General features: G+C 38.8%; 2 protein-coding genes across 2 annotated transcripts; both read right to left on the bottom strand.

Moving 5' to 3' along the window:
• Positions 1-243: 243 nt before the first annotated feature.
• ndfip1 (Nedd4 family interacting protein 1) lies at positions 244-11,080 on the bottom strand. Its single transcript, XM_067457995.1, has 7 exons — positions 10,843-11,080; positions 8,408-8,495; positions 8,173-8,303; positions 8,003-8,090; positions 3,946-4,070; positions 1,547-1,613; positions 244-1,425 (listed from the first exon to the last, which is right to left on the bottom strand). The coding sequence occupies exons 1-7, from the start codon at positions 10,870-10,872 to the stop codon at positions 1,319-1,321; spliced, it is 636 nt and encodes a 211-aa protein (XP_067314096.1). The 5' UTR covers positions 10,873-11,080; the 3' UTR covers positions 244-1,318.
• Positions 11,081-13,739: 2,659 nt separating this feature from the next.
• On the bottom strand, positions 13,740-16,560 carry gnpda1 (glucosamine-6-phosphate deaminase 1). The gene is made up of 7 exons (XM_067456671.1): positions 16,469-16,560; positions 15,968-16,105; positions 15,789-15,890; positions 14,596-14,778; positions 14,326-14,510; positions 14,017-14,191; positions 13,740-13,930 (listed from the first exon to the last, which is right to left on the bottom strand). The coding sequence occupies exons 2-7, from the start codon at positions 16,089-16,091 to the stop codon at positions 13,890-13,892; spliced, it is 810 nt and encodes a 269-aa protein (XP_067312772.1). The 5' UTR covers positions 16,092-16,105; positions 16,469-16,560; the 3' UTR covers positions 13,740-13,889.
• Between the last annotated feature and the right edge of the window lie 1,979 nt (positions 16,561-18,539).

Raw genomic sequence — 18,539 nt, 5'->3', positions numbered from 1 at the left:
TGCAGCTACCTTTTTTCTTTTTTTGTTTCCATGGCGGAAACAAGCCTCCATAGAAAGTGTTTCTTTTAAATCCTAATAATATAGAGTATTAACAATATTACTGCTTTACTGTATTTTTGATCAAATAAATGCAGCCTTGTTGAGCATCAGAGACTTCTTTCTGAACCATTCCAAACTCTTACCGAGCCCAAACTGGTGGTGGTGTAGTGTAGATAACTGACAAATGCACCAAGTGAACTGTGCTTGTGTTGCCATAGATGTTACATTTATTAAAAGTTACTTGACAGGTGTAAAACATATAAATCACAAACAACATATTGTGAAGCACTATCTCATACTGAAATCTTCAATGAAAACAAAAAGATCTACTGCTACATTTGGCATCATAAAACATTCTATTATTCACACCAGATCATTGATTGATTAAGCGCATTACATATTCAGGTGTGCTCGAATGCTGAATCCGTTTGCCGTTTAATATATTGAACTGCTATGAATCTAGGCTTAGCTTTTATTTAATGAGTATTTTGGTCCTTTTCGTGACAGTAATTTGAAAACAGGCTTACATAATCTCGAATAAACTTTGCCCTAATATGCTCTTGGCTTTACAAGGACCTGGAAGTCGCTCTGAGTTGTTCTGTTTATATCTTAAAAGTGCATCTTTATAACGTTTAATATCACTCTTCTCATATACTGTATATACACACTCATTTTCTAGTTCGTAAATGAAAGTTGGATTACTAGATTTACCAACAAAGTAAAATTACAACTCCCCCCCCCCCCCCCCAAATTAAACGAAAACCCACAGAAACAAACAGAGACTGTGAATTTGACAAAAACTGATTCTCTGATGGCATCACCGCTAACTGGAACTTGAAATGCCAAATACATGCATGTGTAAGTTCAAACTCCATAATGAATGCACACTGTACATCTACACTTTAATTAAGCACTGATAAACGGTCGGAGGAACTCGAATCCTTTAGTAAAAATGCCAATGTAATTATTTGCATTGTGCAAACAACTGAGAAATGCAAGGGCGTCTGAAGCAGATGTACTCTTCTTTGTTGTTTACGTCCTGAAGATTCAAAAAAGCTGTAGGCGGCTCGTTTTGACTTTGCTGTTTTGTTCGTTTTGCAATTATCCTGAGATTTTTAATCTATTCCCAAAATCAGAAAGAGAAGATACTTCACATTTGTGTTAATATCTTATCCACAATCATTTACATCACAGAAATGTCTTATAATTTGTGTCCCCCTAATACAATGCTCACAAATAAACCCATCTAAAAGCCAGGAAATAGTTTCTTGTGATTTACCTAATAGATAAAAAGAACGCGGGTTCGAGGAAGGGTGGACATGGAATGATCCGCCATGTTGCGAACTCTGGAGTAGTTAACAAATCCCCGGAAGAACAGCAGGAATCCTGGGTGGATTCAAAATAACATTAGTTGTAAGGATGTTTTCTATGTTATATTCATTTTTTTAATTTTTATGAACAAACAATTGAAGCATTTCTATACACTAATGTGCAAATATACACTCACCTACAACCAGGAAAACCCACCACAGCCAGTACTGGCCATCAAAATATCCAGGGAAGTAGGTAGAAAACTGTTAATCACAGAGAGAAAAGGTTGAGTGCTCATGCAATAAAACAAGATACAACTGCTTTTTAACTGTTGTCAAACATATAACATAATCACTGCATTAATGATCCAATCATAGACTCGTAAGCATTTTGCCCATTTAAATCCAATTGGCCAGACACATTAACATGAACAATGCTACTGTTAATCTCCATCCATCATCCATCCATCATCTTCCGCTTATCCGGGGCCGGGTCGCGGGGGCAACAGTCTAAGCAGAGACGCCCAGACTTCCTTCTCTCTGGCCACTTCCTCCAGCTCCTCCGGGGGTACCCCGAGGCGTTCCCAGGCCAGCCTGGAGACATAATCCCTCCAGCGTGTCCTGGGTCTTCCCCGGGGCCTCCTCCCGGTGGGATGTGCCCGGAACACCTCCCTGGGAAGGCGTCCAGGGGGCATCCGAAATAGATGCCCGAGCCACCTCAGCTGGCTCCTCTCGATGTGAAGGAGCAACGGCTCTACTCTGAGCTCCTCCCGAGTGACCGAGCTTCTCACCCTGTCTCTAAGGGAGCGCCCAGCCACCCTGCGGAGAAAGCTCATTTCAGCCACCTGTCTCCGGGATCTTGTCCTTTCGGTCATGACCCACAGCTCATGACCATAGTTAACCACAACTGTTAATCTCAACATTCACTATTAACAAAACAAAAATGTTAATGAGATCATAATATGCCCTTTTCCAAAGGTTTGATTTTGTTTTTTGGCGTCTACAAGAACAGGTTTTCATGCGGGAACTTCCCAGTCAGTCAGTAACGCTCTGTTTAGGTCAGGGGTGCAGAGCTCAGTTCCAGAAGGGCCACAGCTCTGCAGACTTTGGCTTCAACGATAAAAAAGGCTTTATGCCGAACATCACATGAACACTAGTCTCATCGCATCCACTTATTTAAATATAATTTGGCATACGAGATGGACATGGAGTGCGCTCATCTCGCTCCTTTGAAGGTATCTTGAGTAAAACAGCTCTATATTTAATGAAGCATACAAAAGACCGGAAGCAATGCAACCTGTTTTACAGAATACAGAAGTGTGTCGCGCTTCGCCCTCATTAAACAATTAGATCCCACTAATCAAGTCCTTCAGGCTTGCTTGAAAACTACAGGTTTGTACCTTGGAGCAGGGTTGGGACTAAACTGAGCTTTGCACCCTGCCAAGGACCCCCAAATATGACAAACCTTTTATGAGGGACCCCCTTTCTAAAATCCAATCCAAGTATGACATTATAAATACAACATAGTGTTTCCAAACATAAATTGGCTCTACTCAGTGTTAAACCTGAAGAACAACATTTTTCAATGAATTTGTATAAGCAACTTTCACACTAAATGGATGCAAGCAAGCAGCTTAACTGCTATAGAATACTGCCTTACAACCCCAGTGAGCGAGATAAAGGGGATACAAAGCAAACAAATGAATGAGGCATTTATATAGCGCTTTCATATGTACTACTGTACACCCAAAGCGCTTTACACTCATGTCAGGGGATCTATCCTCAACCACCACCAGTGTGCAGCATCCACTTGGATGATGCGACGGCAGCCACAGTACAACGGCGCCAGTGCGCTCACCACACACCAGCGATAGGTGGAGAGGAGAGAGGGTGATAGAGCCAATTCAGTGGATGGGGATTATTAGGAGGTCATGATTTGTAAGGGCCAATCGAGGGAATTTGGCCAGGACACCAGGGTTACACCCCTACTCTTTTATGAGAAGTGCCATGGGATTTTTAATGACCACAGAGAGTCAGGACCTCGGTTTAACGTCTCATCCGAATGATGCGAATACAATTCTGGAAAGTATGTATACAGCAATAAATTAGGCATTAAGAACTAGAATGTCTGGTAGACTTGAACCATTTTTGCTTGGTCTTTTTATTCTCTCATCTCCCTTAGAACCTTCTGGAGGACCCCTGGGGGTCCCCCGACCCTACTATGAAAATCCCTGGGTTAATACACTGTGTACTAACCTGACCATATACACTTTTTATTCACTAACATTAACAAAGGTTATCAATCGGTATAAAATACAATGCTCACTGTTAGTAACTAATGTGTTAACAAATGACACCTTATTGTAAAGTGTTACCATTATGATGTAATGAGTATGCAAGATTCATGTGATAAAAGCCAGGTTTCACAGACATTTAAGTAGCTTTTATAAATGTGCTTTAGAAAAAAAGCATTACTGGTGTGCATCTCGAGACAAACTAATGGCACTGATGTATTGTAAGATAAGTCAGTGCAAGTTGCTTTCACTTAAAACAGCTATTTTAGTCTGGGACTAGGTTTAATAGTATCCAGTCATACCCTGACGATCAGCACCCATTTGACCAGGGACAGTCCAAACCCAGAGATGGCCCCATAGCGTCCGGCCGCAGACGTGGTCAGACAGAAGGACAGGAAGAAACCAATCCAGTTGAAGAGGAACGCCACTGATGAGGCAAAGAAATGAACAGCTATTAACATATTTGCTGCACGTCTGTGTACAAACATCAAACTATCAGTCAAATTATTCATCCATCCATCCAAAGTACATTTCACAATATTAATGCATATCTCAGTTTTTTTTTGGATGGTAATGAGCAAAATAATCAATGAGGAGCCATGCAGATTTAAACTCATGGATTCGGATGGCAAATTATTCACAGTAGAAGAGCGAGTCCTGTGATGCTATGAACCTGAACCCACGGGTCAGTCACAGCCGTAAACTGTTATGCAATGTCTGTTATTGCTCAGACAATTAATAAAAGCATACTGAATTTCATAATAGGAAATGAATACTTGATGATTTAAATGTCCTTTTTAAAAATAGGACAAATGAAGAACTATGGTTTAAATGGCTGGCTCGCATTTTAGCTGTCAAAGGCCCTGTGTGCACTTTGTGTTAAGATCAAGCGGCAACCTCCCGCGATCTCTCGAAGCCAATACGGAAGTGATGTAAACTGCAATTCCTCGACTGGCCACTAGGGACAGGCTCCAGGAGGGAGCAAAATCTTATTGAGCCCCATGTTAAAATTCTCAACTTTACAGCCGAAAAAAAACATGTTTACAGCCTGGTACAAATTGTGGTTTTGGTCTAAACGGCTAATTTTGACCTTCATGACAACTGTGAATTTTTTTATAACTCATTCGTTTACATTATATAAAGCCTTTAAGTTCTGCATAATTAAGGGCCATTTATCCGCCGTCTATAGTCATTGCGTCACCTAAGCTCCGCCCACATCCCGCCCTTTTGGACTATTTTCTGTTATCCAAGAGTGACACGCGATGACTCGCTCGCAAGATGTGTAAATACAGGTGTAAATTGGGTCTAAAACTTTTCTGCTTCACCACTTTCAACCACTTCCAGTAGTCGATAACGCATTTGACCAGATCGCTTTCGTAGTGTAGACGCTCATGTGGTCGAATGTGTTCAAACTGCCACAAAAGACTTCTACTCTCCGCCTACTGGCTTAAAGGGATAGTTCACCCAAAAATAAAAAATTATAAATGGCTCTTCCCAGCTTCATAATGGCATTGGCTTGTTGGTTAGTTTTTGTGCATTTAAAGGGTTAGTTCTCCCAAAATTGAAAATTCTGTCAATAATTACTTCGTTCGACACCCGTAAGACCTCCGTTCATCTTCGGAACACAAATGAAGATATTAGTGTTGAAATCCAATGGCTCAGAAAGGCCTTCATTGACACCAATGTCATTTCCTCTCTCAAGACCCATAAAGGCACTAAAGACGTCGTTACAAAGCCCATCTCACTACAGCGGCTCTACAATCATTTAATGAAGTGACGAGAATAGTTGTGTAAAAAAACTATTCTCTACTTTAACCCTTTAGGCGCCAGAGGTTTTTTCCTAAAACGTTCGATTTTGACATCTTAATTTCAAAAGGCTATATCTTAAAAGTGATAAAAGATAGAAACTTTCTGTAAATTAGAGAAATATTAAGGAGGACCATAAGTTTATGTAGAGATTACATTTTCCCATCTAATTTGCATATTATGACGTCATAACGTGGGTGCAATCTTGGATTATAGAATTTTCATGAAAAGCCAAGTGTTTAAATGATGAATGCAGCACTTCTTTCCCCCCAAAATGTCCCTCACCTTCTGTGTGCTATATTGCACAATACTGAATGTTCAGGTAAATAGTAAATAGTAAACAAACTGTGTAAATCATTACTAATAAATGGTAGAAACAAACCGAATGCATGTAGCGTTTGTCCCTTTGCTGTAGATTTTCCATTTACTACATACAATAAGCACTCTGATTCCATATATAGGGCACATATATATTATATATTATGCATAATAGCCCCCTGCCCGTGTCACAGCACGTCTGCTCGCGTCCAGATCTGCCTCGCGCGGCCGCCGAGTGTGCACAGCCTGGACCACTGTTATTGTAATTTTGACTCCCCACCCTGCCTCCACGTTTCCCTCGAACTTGCTTATGAATACTTCGACCTCTTCTAACATACCCAGTGGTGTTAGATAAAGCCTGCACCACAATACTGTCGCCGCGATCGCGGAGATGCGCGCGGTGAGAAGACGCGCGCTTCATGGTGAGCGCGGCAAAAATCTCCCGCGGCCGCCGCGTTCTCAACACTAACAGACCTGCTAACTTCGCGATGAACACTCGGACCCCGGGAAACATTGTTCCCACCACTGACATTGGGCAAAGGACCATCTACATTGGGCAAATGATCCACCGTTTGTGCTTAGTGTAACGTTAGGTTTAGTTTCACTTTCAGAATCAGGGTCCGCGAATAGAAGACCCAACACTTCATTGTGGGTAAGCTTTATTGATGCCATTAGAAAATAATAATAGTAATAATAATCTAATGCAAATACTCGCTGACGTTGACAATGCTCTGATAAAACAGCTCACTCGCACGTCAGCTCCGCTTTTGTTTACACTGATTCAATGCGCTCTTGCTCGTATATTTTGTATAGAATCATGATGTTTGTATGAGTCAGGGATGAAGTACGACATGTCTACCATCTAGTGGAGGGGAGTTTGAATGAAATTTGACACCCTATTTGACAAAATCGGCCGTTTTATTCAGTGACGCATCTTGTCGAGTAAACTCGACCGTGGCGCCTAGAGGGTTAACTTAATAACTTATATAGTGATGGGCCGATTTCAAAACAAAGTTTCCAACCATTATGAATCAGCGTTTCGATTGGCGATCCGAATCATGAATCGATACACGATTCGTTCGAAGCTTTTTTTGGGGATTTGGATCAAAAATATCTTCATTTGTGTTCTGAAGATAAATAAAGGTCTTACGGGTGTCGAGCAACATAAGGGTAAGAAATTAATGAAAGAATTTTTCATTTTTGGGTGAACTAACCCTTTCCACCATTAATCTACTCCACACAGCTCCAGGGCCTTCTGAAGAGAAGTGGAAATTTTATAGACTAAAATAACAAAAATCCAGTTTTAGACTTCTGATTCATGACCGTCGTTTTGTTGGAAGAGTCAGGACTTTTTAAATATAACTTCTATTGTATTTGTCTGAAAGAAGAATGAATAGGATGACTCGTGGTTTTGTTGTTGACTCGTAAATCGTGGGCTGATTTTAATTTCTGAGTGAACTATCCCTTTAATGTATAAACTTTATGGGAAGCATACCAGCCAGATGGGATTTAAACTTTGTCGGCTGTTTGAACACGAAAAATGTACTCTGCACAATGTTCTCTCACCATTCCTGATTTCTAACACACACAGCGTTCAGCTGATCTTGTGGCTGTCAAAATGGAAATAAAAGCTGATGCTCTCCGTAGGTTCTCATACACTGTAAAAAATATGGACGTAGTGTCTGTGACGTCACCCATAGGATTCCAAAGGCATTCTGAAGCGTAAAGTAGAGACGAGCTGGCCGTTGCCATCTTGCCAGCGCGTCACTTCCGGATAACAAAAAATGGGCAAAGAAGCGGGATGTGGGCGGAGCTTAGGTAACAGACAGTGGATAAATGGCTAGCCACCTTTCACTCAAAGTGGCCACGCCCTTAATTAGGCAGAACTTTAGGGCTTTATATAATTTAAACGAATGAGTTATTTAAAAAAATTACTCCTCACAGTTCCTTCTGGAGCCTGTCCTTAGTGGCCAGTCGATGAATTGCAGTTTAAGTCACTTCCGTACTGGCTTCAACAGAAACTGGGGAATGTTGCCGCTTGGTCTCCATGCACATTCATATGTAAATTGCACAAGCTTATTTTGTCCATAGACCCTCACTGATGCTTATTTATTCTGACTGTGAGTGACGACAGCATATGAAATGCTGAGCGTTTCAAAATGGCGGACACATCAACGTGTCTAGAGCAGTCAAATGTGCATCTACATATCTATGGTGACTATTGTGCATTCTTACTGAAAAATGTAAGCATGAATATCCCATCATTCCCAACCCGCAGTTGATCCGTATCATCAAAGCTTTCCCTGGCAATGAAGTCCTCATCCTGTAATGAATGTACAAATAAAGATTTGTTAAAGGGTGTTTTATTAACTGTAATTATCCCTAAAATAATCCCAAACACTCACCCGGTCAGTGACTAGTGGAACAGTGGACTCTGCTTTGTTCCGCTCTGCCTCATCGTATGATGGCAGTGATGTGGCAACATTGTATGAGGGGGGTTTAGGGAACACATCATCCTCTTTGTACTCAAAAAAAGCTTCAAAAAACAAAAGAATCAAACAGAGTAGAAGGTTATGAATAATTGCACAAGAGTTATTTCTGGCCAGTCAAGCAGTGGCTACATTTACACACTTCTGTTACCTGCATTACTTGCTGCAATGCTGCTGTATGGTGGAGGTGCATCAGCGGCCTGTTGGAGGACCTCCCCTGACTCCTCCTCATTGGTCAACTACAGAACAAATGACAAACAATGCTGGTGATATTTGGAAAATATATATTAACAATACTATGTTTAATATAATATTAATGTAGCATTTTAATACCAAACCAAATATTTATATTTATATATATATATATATATATATATATATATATATATATATATATATATATATATATATATATATATATATATATATATATATATATATATATATATATTATATATAAATATATAGGTTTCACTATATATATATATATATATCTCATGACTTAGTCATTTAATAATTTACCATCACCTACAGCCAGTTTAAGTTTCTTATTTAGAGTATAACTTATTTTAGATTTGGGGTATAGTTTGCCCAAAACTGAAAATTCTGTTTACCGTATTTACATTTCCTCAACCTCATGTTTCAAACCTGTATAACTTCCATGTATAAATCCTATGTTGAACCAAATAAAATATTTATTTCTAAAGGTACTTTTTTTGTTATTTAACACAATGATGACTTTAAATTTTTTTTTTTTTTTTTTGGGGGGGGGGGGGGGGGGGTATATTTAATGTGCTGAAATATCTCAAATAATTGAACACATTTAACACAAACTAGGCTACAGAAGAACGCGAAGCTACGTCATTACTGTTATTGAAGTCACGCAGTTAGATGATCTTAGAAATCGGAAGTTTATCGCACTGAGCATCTACAGCACCTGTAACCCCAGTAGGAGGACATTTCCATTCTAACCCTTTCACCCGATTCTGCTTCTCTGCTTGTGATCAGAACATTTTAAGATTTAAAGATGACAGCGGAAGATTTGGTTTCAAAGCGAAATGTAAAAGTGCCTAAGTGAGTTTATTATTGTACTGTTTTGTTGTGTTTTTCATTAAGAATAAAAGGCTAATGAACCCACCTTTCAAGCAACCCACCCAAAATTGGTGCTAGTTCTCATCAAAAAGTAAAAATCATCCACACTTCACGGAGTGTGTCCACTGCCGCGTTTTCAGTTAATTCCTATGGAAGCTCATCTCTCATAGGAATTCATTGAAAACACTCGTCATGCACATTTTACTTTCGGTTTCGAATTAACAATTTTTTCAAAAGCATCGGTGATAGCCTGATAACCTGTATTACCGGTGCTGTCAGATTATCCGGTGGGAAAATTTCCTCATGGTCACATCCCTAGTATGAGCTTTGCTTTAAAACACCATCTTTGTCATTTTTCTGTAATGTTTTTTTTTTTTTTTTAATGGGTGCTTTGGTGTGCATACATTTATTATATGATATGATAAAATGGACTCCTAATATGATTTGATTATTTAGTGTCCTTATGGAGTCTACAATCCTTAAAACTTGCCTTGCAGAAAATACAGTTTTGTGAGAATCGCCCACGATTGTTTACTTTGTTGGATATAGAAAAGGATGACAAAATGAATGCCACAGGTAAAAATGATTTATTAAAATGGTTTTATGTGAAGAAGATTTTGTTTTAAATTCACTTAAATTAAAAGTAGTTTTTTAAGCCTAATAAATGTTGAAATTAATAAAAGTTTTCAATTATATTGTAATGCTGAATGTCTAATCATTAATATTAATAATAAAAAATTCCAAGAGACATATATTATCAGTGATATGGCACTCACAAAGATACCAAAACAACAAATATTTTAAAATACAATGTCTTTAAGTTGACTCTAGCTATTTGGAGAGTGAAACTTTTACCGTATAAAAATATTAAAAACTAATCACAATTAATTACAGAAACAATGGGATTTATTATTTATATATTTATAACTGCATTTTAAAATTCACTCTCTAGTTGTGTATGTTTTTGTAGTCTCAGTGTTGCTGAGTCGCAATTATACGTAATACTTTTAGATTATACCAGTTATATAATATACAATAATTAGGTTAACTATAATATAAAAATAAATGTCACCAAATGATTTAGATGAGGATTTACAAAAGTAAATAGTCACCTCGGTCTTCGATTAAATCATGAATTTTAACTACTGTAACATGAGATTAAATAGCTTCTCGCTACAACACATAATCAGAATGACAACCTTAGATATTGATTATTTGCGATAAAGTACAGACAATATTGTCTGAACACTCTAGAATTAATAACCTAAAACTCGTCGTTTTCCGGTTTGTTATTTGTGTAACTGAAGGCCGCTAAAGGAGCGGCTAACCAGCTAATTAACTTAGTCTAACGTTAACTGGGATCACCATCTTTATTCGAAAAAGATTACATTTCAGAGTCTAAGAAATTATTATAAAAAAACGATTCGACTTGATAAACGTCAATAAAACCATCAGTTACAGAAGAAAATAGTAATGTTTAATCATGTTTGTTACCTGCTGATATCCACTCCTCTGAGCTGTCATTCTTCTGCGTCGATCTGTTCACTTAATCAGTCATACAGTAGTAATCACTTCTAGTTTAACGTAACTTTTACTTAATATTACAAGTGTACTGTTCCTTAATTTAAATATGTTCGCATGAATACGGATAGACAACACTAGGCTAATCTATAGCCCAAACAATGGCGACTGCTCATGCTCAGTCGGGTTCAGTGGCAGCCTGTCTGTCTCTGTCTGTAAACCTGGACTGTTCCCTACCTAGACAGCAGTTCGGCCGCACAGACGCGCTTCAAGCACACTCAGTTCAGCTGCCTACGTAGACAGCGCACTATAATTTGACACAGTCAGTCCGTGGGTGTATTTATGTCAGTGCAAAGATTATTATGTAGCCTAAGTAACCAATTAAAAGAGTTTCCTAAAGGACTGCCAAACTGTTGAACTAAAGGTACATCTTTGAACTTTTATACTTTCACTTCAATGGCTAAAGGGTCGGGAGATATCAACTTTAGCCTATTACTAAATACAACACATATGTATAGTAGATAGGCTACTGCACATTTCCTCATGAATTAAGCATGTTTGCTGTCCTCTCTGCCATAGTCAGTGCCAATACAGAAGCCTATTAGAGTTTCTACAAATATAATCTTTTGTGAAGCCACATATCTCATCTGTAGGCTGGGCCATCAGATGGGGCAAAATAGTCATCCAAACAACATAGACCTCTATGAATAATGATTAATATAAATATTTATGTTAAATATTTTTTTCCATCTATCTTGATACATTTTGTCCCTGAAAACCATGTTCTATGGTGTGACACCATATCCTGCTTTTAAATCTGGTAATTCCACTGACAAGTTTAATTAGTTGAAGGATCTCATTCAAGTTCCTATTACTGTGAAGCCCATGACATTTGCACATGGTAAGGTTTTGTCTCAGGATTGTACAGATATTTAAGTTAGGTTAGGTTTTGTTGTCCTTTGTTGTGACACCATCTTAATTATTTCTGTCACAACACATTTCAGTTAAATTGTCCAACAAAAAAAAAGAAGATAGTGACCCCTTATATTTTCTCAAACCTCCTGGGAAATGAGCTCTGATGAGGACAGTGATGATGGTATAACACATCTGCTCAAACTGAACCCTTCCAAGCTCTGAAAGGAAACAAAATTTGCTTTATTTGATTCTTTAAACGTTACTCTAATATCAGGAGTTTTATACGATCATGACAGGTAGAGATCCAGCCGTGTTGATATACAGCGCCCTCCACTACTATTGGCACCCTTGATATGAGCAAAGGCAGCTGTGAAAATAACACTGCATTGTTTGTCCTTTTGATCTTTCATTGAAGTAAAATAATTGAAAGTGTGTGTGGGGAGGATCTCATTATGAAATAAATGTTTTTCTAGTTCACAATGGCCATAATTATTGGCATTCATTGCAACGTCATTTTCCCAAGATAACAGTCTTCTCCTATAATGCCTGATGAGTTTGGAGAACACCTGACAAGATATCAGAGACCAATCCATACAGAATCTCTCCAGATCCACAGATCAATGTTGGTGCTTCTTCTCTTCAGTTTACCCACTCATTTTCTATTGGGTTCAGGTCAGGGACTGGGGTGGCCATGGCAGAAGCTTCATTTAGTGCTCAGTGGCACATTTTTGTGTTGATTTTGATGTTGTTGTTTTGGATCATTGTCCTGATGGAAGATCCAATCACGGCCCATTATAATATTTCTAGTAGAAGCAGTCAGGTTTATCACTTGTTGCATTTGCTAGAATCCATGATATCTGATGGGAAATCTGGTGGCTTTGCCTTCAAAAAGCTCTTTTTTAGTTTCATGTGACCACAGAACCAGGTCCCGTTTCAAGTTTTGCACTCATGGGTCTATATATCACATAATAGTCGCTTCAACCCGCGGACATAGAAAACAACCCGCGGAAAAAAACACAGACTTGGCAACACAGTGCAGTTGAGCTCTGTTGACATTTGGCAATGTGTCGCTTCGCTGCTCTGATTGGTTGTTGGTCTATCCAATTGATGTCTTTCCTGGTTCGGTTAAAACACGCCCCATAATCACAGCCCAGTGGAGCAGTTTCAGACTCATATTCTGACTAGAATTGAGTATGACCACATCAGGCTAGGGAATTCACACAGTACTGTGAAAAAATAAAGAATAAAGATAAAAAATAAAGGTGTAGATATACACTGATCAGGTATAACATTATGACAAGTGAAGTGAATAAAACTGATTATATCTTGATTACAGCACCTGTTAGTGGGTGATGATATATTCGGCAGAGAATTAACATTTTGTCTTAAAGTTTGTGTTAGAAGCAGGAAAAATGGACAAGCGTAAGGATTTGAGTTTGACAAGAGCCAAATTGTGATGGCTAGACGACTGGGTCAGAGCATCTCCTAAACTGCAGCTCTTGTGGGGTGTTCCTGGTCTGCAGTGGTCATTATCTATCAAAAGTGCTCCAAGGAAGGAACAGTGGTGAACTGGCCACAGGGTCATGGGAGGCCAAGGCTCATAGATCCACGTGGGGAGCGAAGGCTGGTCTGTGTAGTTTGATCAAACAGACGAGCTACTGGAGCTCAAATTGTTCATTAAGTTATTGGTGGTTCTGAAAGATTTGTATATACATACTAACTAATACATTGAGTTAACAGAATTAGTACTTAATTTAAACTAAAATTAAAATGTAATAATACTAAAAAAAAATATTAAAATAGCACTGTGTCCAACCATATCAATATTCCAAATTCTATATTTGAGGTCAAATATTTAATTTTGATTTATTCATAAGTCTGTGGTTTATATTTTCATACTTAAGGAACAAGGATTACCAGTTCAATATGATATAAACACATTTTAATTCAATATATCAGGTGTATGAGATGTTTAATACATTTTTTTTATATAAAAAAAAAAAAAAAAGGTTGTGTCACAAAACAATTTGAAGCAAATACACAACCACATATCTGCCATCACATATCTAACATGATGCGTGTCCATACTTCTCATTAGTATCAGACTATGGCTCTTCCACCATCTTGTTGTGCACGTGCATCATGCCTAGAAAGATTAACAAATACATAATATTCATGCATTCTGAGACAGATATCCACAAAGCTTGTACAAGCACATCTTTTCTTTGTTACCTTTGAAATACTTGACTGTTTTGACCCTGAGCTCATGTGTGGCATCTTCATCACACACAAACACAGTCTGAGGGTGCTGCTGGAACGCTGACACAGTCCACATGTGATTGACTCCCTCTTCTATGGCTTTATAGAGGGCAAATGATTTATGCGAGCCAGTGATAAGGATCATGACCTAAAAATGTCATATAATCATGTTATTGTTGTATTTGTTCTTATAGCAGCGGCAGGAGGAGTGGCTGACATTTCTAGACATAATTAAGGTGCATTAGGAAAAGCACAAAGATTCTGAAATATTAATATTTGTACCTCTCGAGCGTCCATCACTGTGCCAACACCGACCGTGAGGGCCATGGTGGGGACTTTAGAGAGATCGCCATCAAAGAAACGAGCGTTAGCCAGTATCGTGTCCATAGCCAAGGTCTTAACACGGGTTCGGGATACAAGACTGGAACCAGGCTCATTGAATGCGATGTGACCATCAGGCCCAATACCTGCAACGTCAATACAAGGCAGCATTGTTTAATGGTGCCATTCACAGGTCAAAGTACTTACTAAAGTAGTAATCTAATGGCTTACCGCCAACAAAAAGCTCGATTCCTCCAGCAGTTTGGATTTTGGCTTCAAAGTCTTGACATTCCTTCTCTAGATTGGATGCGTTTCCATCCAGGATGTGAGCGTTCTCTGCTCGGATGTCAATATGCTTGAAGAAGTTATTCCACATGAATGAATGGTAACTTTCTGGATGGTCTCTAGGAAGTCCTGTAAAGACAATCACCATTTATACTTAGTTCAGTTTTAAAAGGTTAGTTCACCCAAAAATGAAAATTAGCCCATGATTTACTCACACTCAAGCCATTCTAGATTTGTTTGAGATTCTTCTTTCAGACGAATACAGAGTTATAATAAAAAATGTCCTGGCTCTTCCAAGCTTTATAATGGCAGTGAAGGGGGGGTTGAGATTTTGAAGCCCAAAAACCGCATCCATCCATCATAAATGTACTCCACCACATGGCTTCAGGGGGTTAATAAAGGCCTTTTGAAGCGAAGTGATGTGTTTGTGTGAGAAAAATATCTATATTTAAAACTTAACAACTAAGATAACTCGCTTCCGACAGACAGCCATATGCATCGATGTACGCCGAAAGAGTGACGGTTGACCTGACGGATGATAGAGAGAAACAAAAAACGCCACAAATTAGAAGTCTTGAATTGTAATTTTTTAAAAAGAAATGTCGGAGGATTCCGATATAAGAGAAGAGGAACTTGAGTTTGTTGCCCAGCAGTATTTGTTTAAACCGTGAGAGGTGCCAAAGATTACGCTACTCTTTCATCGCGTCAGGGGTTACTCTTTTGGCGTAAGTTGACTTGTGTAGGCTGTCTGCCAGAAGCTAGTGCTTTTAGTTTTTAAAGGTTTCCTTTTTTTTTTGCTTTTTTTTTTTACATAAACGCATCAGTTCACTTCAGAAGGCCTTTATTAACCCCCTGGAGCCATGTGGAGTACATTTATGATGGATGAATGTGATTTTTGGTCTTCAAAATCTCAACCCCCATTCACTGCCATTATACAGCTTGGAAGACCCAGGACTTTTTTTTTATTATAACTCTGTTTTCGTCTGAAAAAAGAATGTAATACACACCTAGGATGCTTGAGGGTGAGTAGGCATAAATTATGGGCTAATTTTCACCTTTGTTTGAACTTTCCCTTTAAATGCCATATATAACAGCCAGTTCAACCCTTGATCCCAAAGCATAAAAGACCGGTCACATACCTACGTACTCATCCATATTAAACGTTTTCACATACTGAAATGATATTTCTCCCTTCTTGTGATACTCGATCAGTTTCTTGTAGCATCCAAGTGGAGTACCTCCTGCATTGCACACACGATTAATCAGAATAGGCTTACATTTCAAATGGAACTTGCAATACAAAAAGTTTTTTTTCTACCTGTTGGAAGACCCAGAGTGAAGAATTGATCAGGACCTGGATTAAACTTCCTTATCCTGTTCCTGATGTATTTAGCTGCCCATTCACTGACCTGGTCATAGTCATTGAGTATGATGAGCTTCATGGCTTCATTTGTGTCTGAAAGAAACGATCAGGTAAATCAAAAAGGTGCTGCCCTTTTCAGACTTTAACCCCAGTTATATTGGTTATATGGTTATATTAAGGCGGAAGTACAGTTGCAGCAATAACTACATATCATCATCACTGACAGATCCAGCAGTGGGTTCTGTCAACTGGAGAGTTGTCCGCGACACAACTTCAAACACGCGACGCTAACGTGTACTTTCTTACTCTCACTAAGTTATTAATATAATCTTGCCAACGCATTACAAAAATATATAGCCTATACAACCCGTGAATAGAAAATCGCGAGGACACTAAAAATAATAAGTATGAAAAGACATTAGTCAGGACACGCAAAGTTTGTCGTAACACACTTACCGTATGATATGTTTGTAAATTGCAGTAATCTCCCAGCACCGCAGTGAGCAGCACGAGGAACACATCATGTGATTAAGAGGAAATGTTGAGTTTGCACATCTCACTCAGGACATTTCAATGGAAAATACAATGCGTCAAAAAAAATAAAATAATAATAATAATAATAATAGTAATTAAAAAAAAAAAAATCTTGGAATGATTTAGGAACAAACCCGGCCAGTTCAGCATATTTACACTATTATTCCACAAATGTGTAAGGCTTGTTTTGAATTTCATGAGCGCTACACATTCCAAAAAAGTTAGGGACAGGTAGCAATAAGAGGCCGGAAAAGTGAAATGTACATACAGCTGGAGGACAAATTTACAACTCATTAGGTCAGCAACATGATTGGGTATAAAAGGAGCCTCTCAGAAGTCAAGATGGGCAGAGGATCACCAATTCCCCAAATGCTGCGGTGAAAAATAGTGGAGCAATATCAGAAAGGAGTTTCTCAGAGAAAAATTGCAAAGAGTTTGAAGTTATCATCATCTACAGTGCATAATATCATCCAAAGGTTCAGAGAATCTGGAACAATCTCTGTGCGTAAGGTTCAATGCCGGAAAACCAGTGATGGCCAAATGAAGCGTTTCAAAGCATTATTGCTTTCTGATACAAGTGTGTCGAAAATGGTTCATTATCATTACTCAAAGCTTGTAGGTGAAAAAACAATGTAGGTGAATTTTACAGATAGGGCCTACTAATGAACTGTGTGTTCACCTTGATAATAACCAATTAAGCATGATGTATGTGTAATTATTTCTTTAGACAAGGACATAAGATCAGACCAGCTTAAAAAAAGTTGGAAACCACCACAGAAATTCTAATGGTTTCTATTAAAATACCACTTGGAACCATTGGCTTTTACTATTTAAACCACTACAGATTTATTTTCTGTAGTGTGTTTGGGACATATTCCATTAGGATTTAATGCCCCCACCAATATAACCCAACACATATCAGTAGAGACCCGATACCATTATAATTTCCATTACAACCATTACAATTCCCATGAAAACCATTAACTCCAAGAGAATTTCTGTAATGGCTTCTATATTTTTTTTTTTTTTTTTTTTGGCAGGGCAGTATCATGTGTGAAAGCACATAAGAAATACAGCCGCCAGGTTTCACCTGTCAACACTGGATTGGGCTGTCAGAGCAGTCAGGTGGTTCACTACAGGAGTGAAGCAGTGTGTTTGCTTCAGAAGTCATTTTCACGTGACTAGTGACGTAATGACACAAGCTCTGAAGCAGTGGTTCATTGCAAGGACCATTTGAGTTTGAAGCAAACTTTGGAGCGTCAAACGTAACATCACTATGGAAAACCATACTGGATGCCCATGACCTTTGGGCCCTTAGACGGCACTGCATCACATACAGAAGTGCTACTGTAATGGAAATCACAACATGGGTCAGGAATACTTCCAGAAAACATTGTCAGTGAACACAATCCACCGTGCCATTCGCCATTAACGGCCAAAACTCTATAGGTCAAAAAAGAAGCCATATCTAAACATGATCCAGAAGTGCAGGTGTTTTCTCAGGGCCAAGGCTCATTTAAAATGGACTGTGGCAAAGTGGAAAACTGTTCTGTGGTCAGACAAATCAAAATTTGAAGTTGGAAAAACTGGGACGCCATGTCATCCGGGACTAAAGAGGACAAGGACAACCCAAGTTGTTATCAGCGCTCAGTTCAGAAGCCTGCATCTCTGATGGTATGGGGTTGCATGAGTGTGTGTGTTGTATGGGCAGCTTACACATCTGGAAAGGCACCATCAATGCAGAAAGGTATATCCAGGTTCTAGAACAACATATGCTCCCATCCAGACATCGTCTCTTTCAGGGTAGACCTTGCATTTTCCAACATGACAATGCCAGACCACATACTGCATCAATTACAACATCATGGCTGTGTAGAAGAAGGATCCGGGCCAGATCTTTCACCCGTAGAAAACATCTGGCACATCATAAAGAGGAAGATGCAACAAAGAAGACCTAAGACAGTTGAGCAACTAGAAGCCTGTATTAGACAAG

This window comes from Pseudorasbora parva, chromosome 11 (assembly GCF_024679245.1).
Source record: "Pseudorasbora parva isolate DD20220531a chromosome 11, ASM2467924v1, whole genome shotgun sequence".
In the NCBI taxonomy this organism is placed as follows: Eukaryota; Metazoa; Chordata; class Actinopteri; order Cypriniformes; family Gobionidae; genus Pseudorasbora; species Pseudorasbora parva.
Note: the sequence above shows the minus strand (reverse complement) of the source record. Positions and strands in the feature narration are given on the sequence as shown.

What these genes read in the sequence shown, in the direction of transcription:
- ndfip1 (XM_067457995.1), bottom strand. Translation starts at nt 10,872, where the DNA reads ATGACAGCTCAGAGGAGTGGATATCAGCAG. An exon ending in ATTCATGCTTACATTTTTCA is followed by an intron (nt 4,071 to 8,002) that starts GTAAGAATGCAC and finishes TTGCCTCATCAG; the next exon opens with TGGCGTTCCTCTTCAACTGG. An exon ending in GTGGGTTTTCCTGGTTGTAG is followed by an intron (nt 1,426 to 1,546) that starts GTGAGTGTATAT and finishes GAATCCACCCAG; the next exon opens with GATTCCTGCTGTTCTTCCGG.
- gnpda1 (XM_067456671.1), bottom strand. Translation starts at nt 16,091, where the DNA reads ATGAAGCTCATCATACTCAATGACTATGACCAGGTCAGTGAATGGGCA. An exon ending in AATCGAGCTTTTTGTTGGCG is followed by an intron (nt 14,511 to 14,595) that starts GTAAGCCATTAG and finishes TTGACGTTGCAG; the next exon opens with GTATTGGGCCTGATGGTCAC. An exon ending in AACAGTCAAGTATTTCAAAG is followed by an intron (nt 13,931 to 14,016) that starts GTAACAAAGAAA and finishes TAATCTTTCTAG; the next exon opens with GCATGATGCACGTGCACAAC.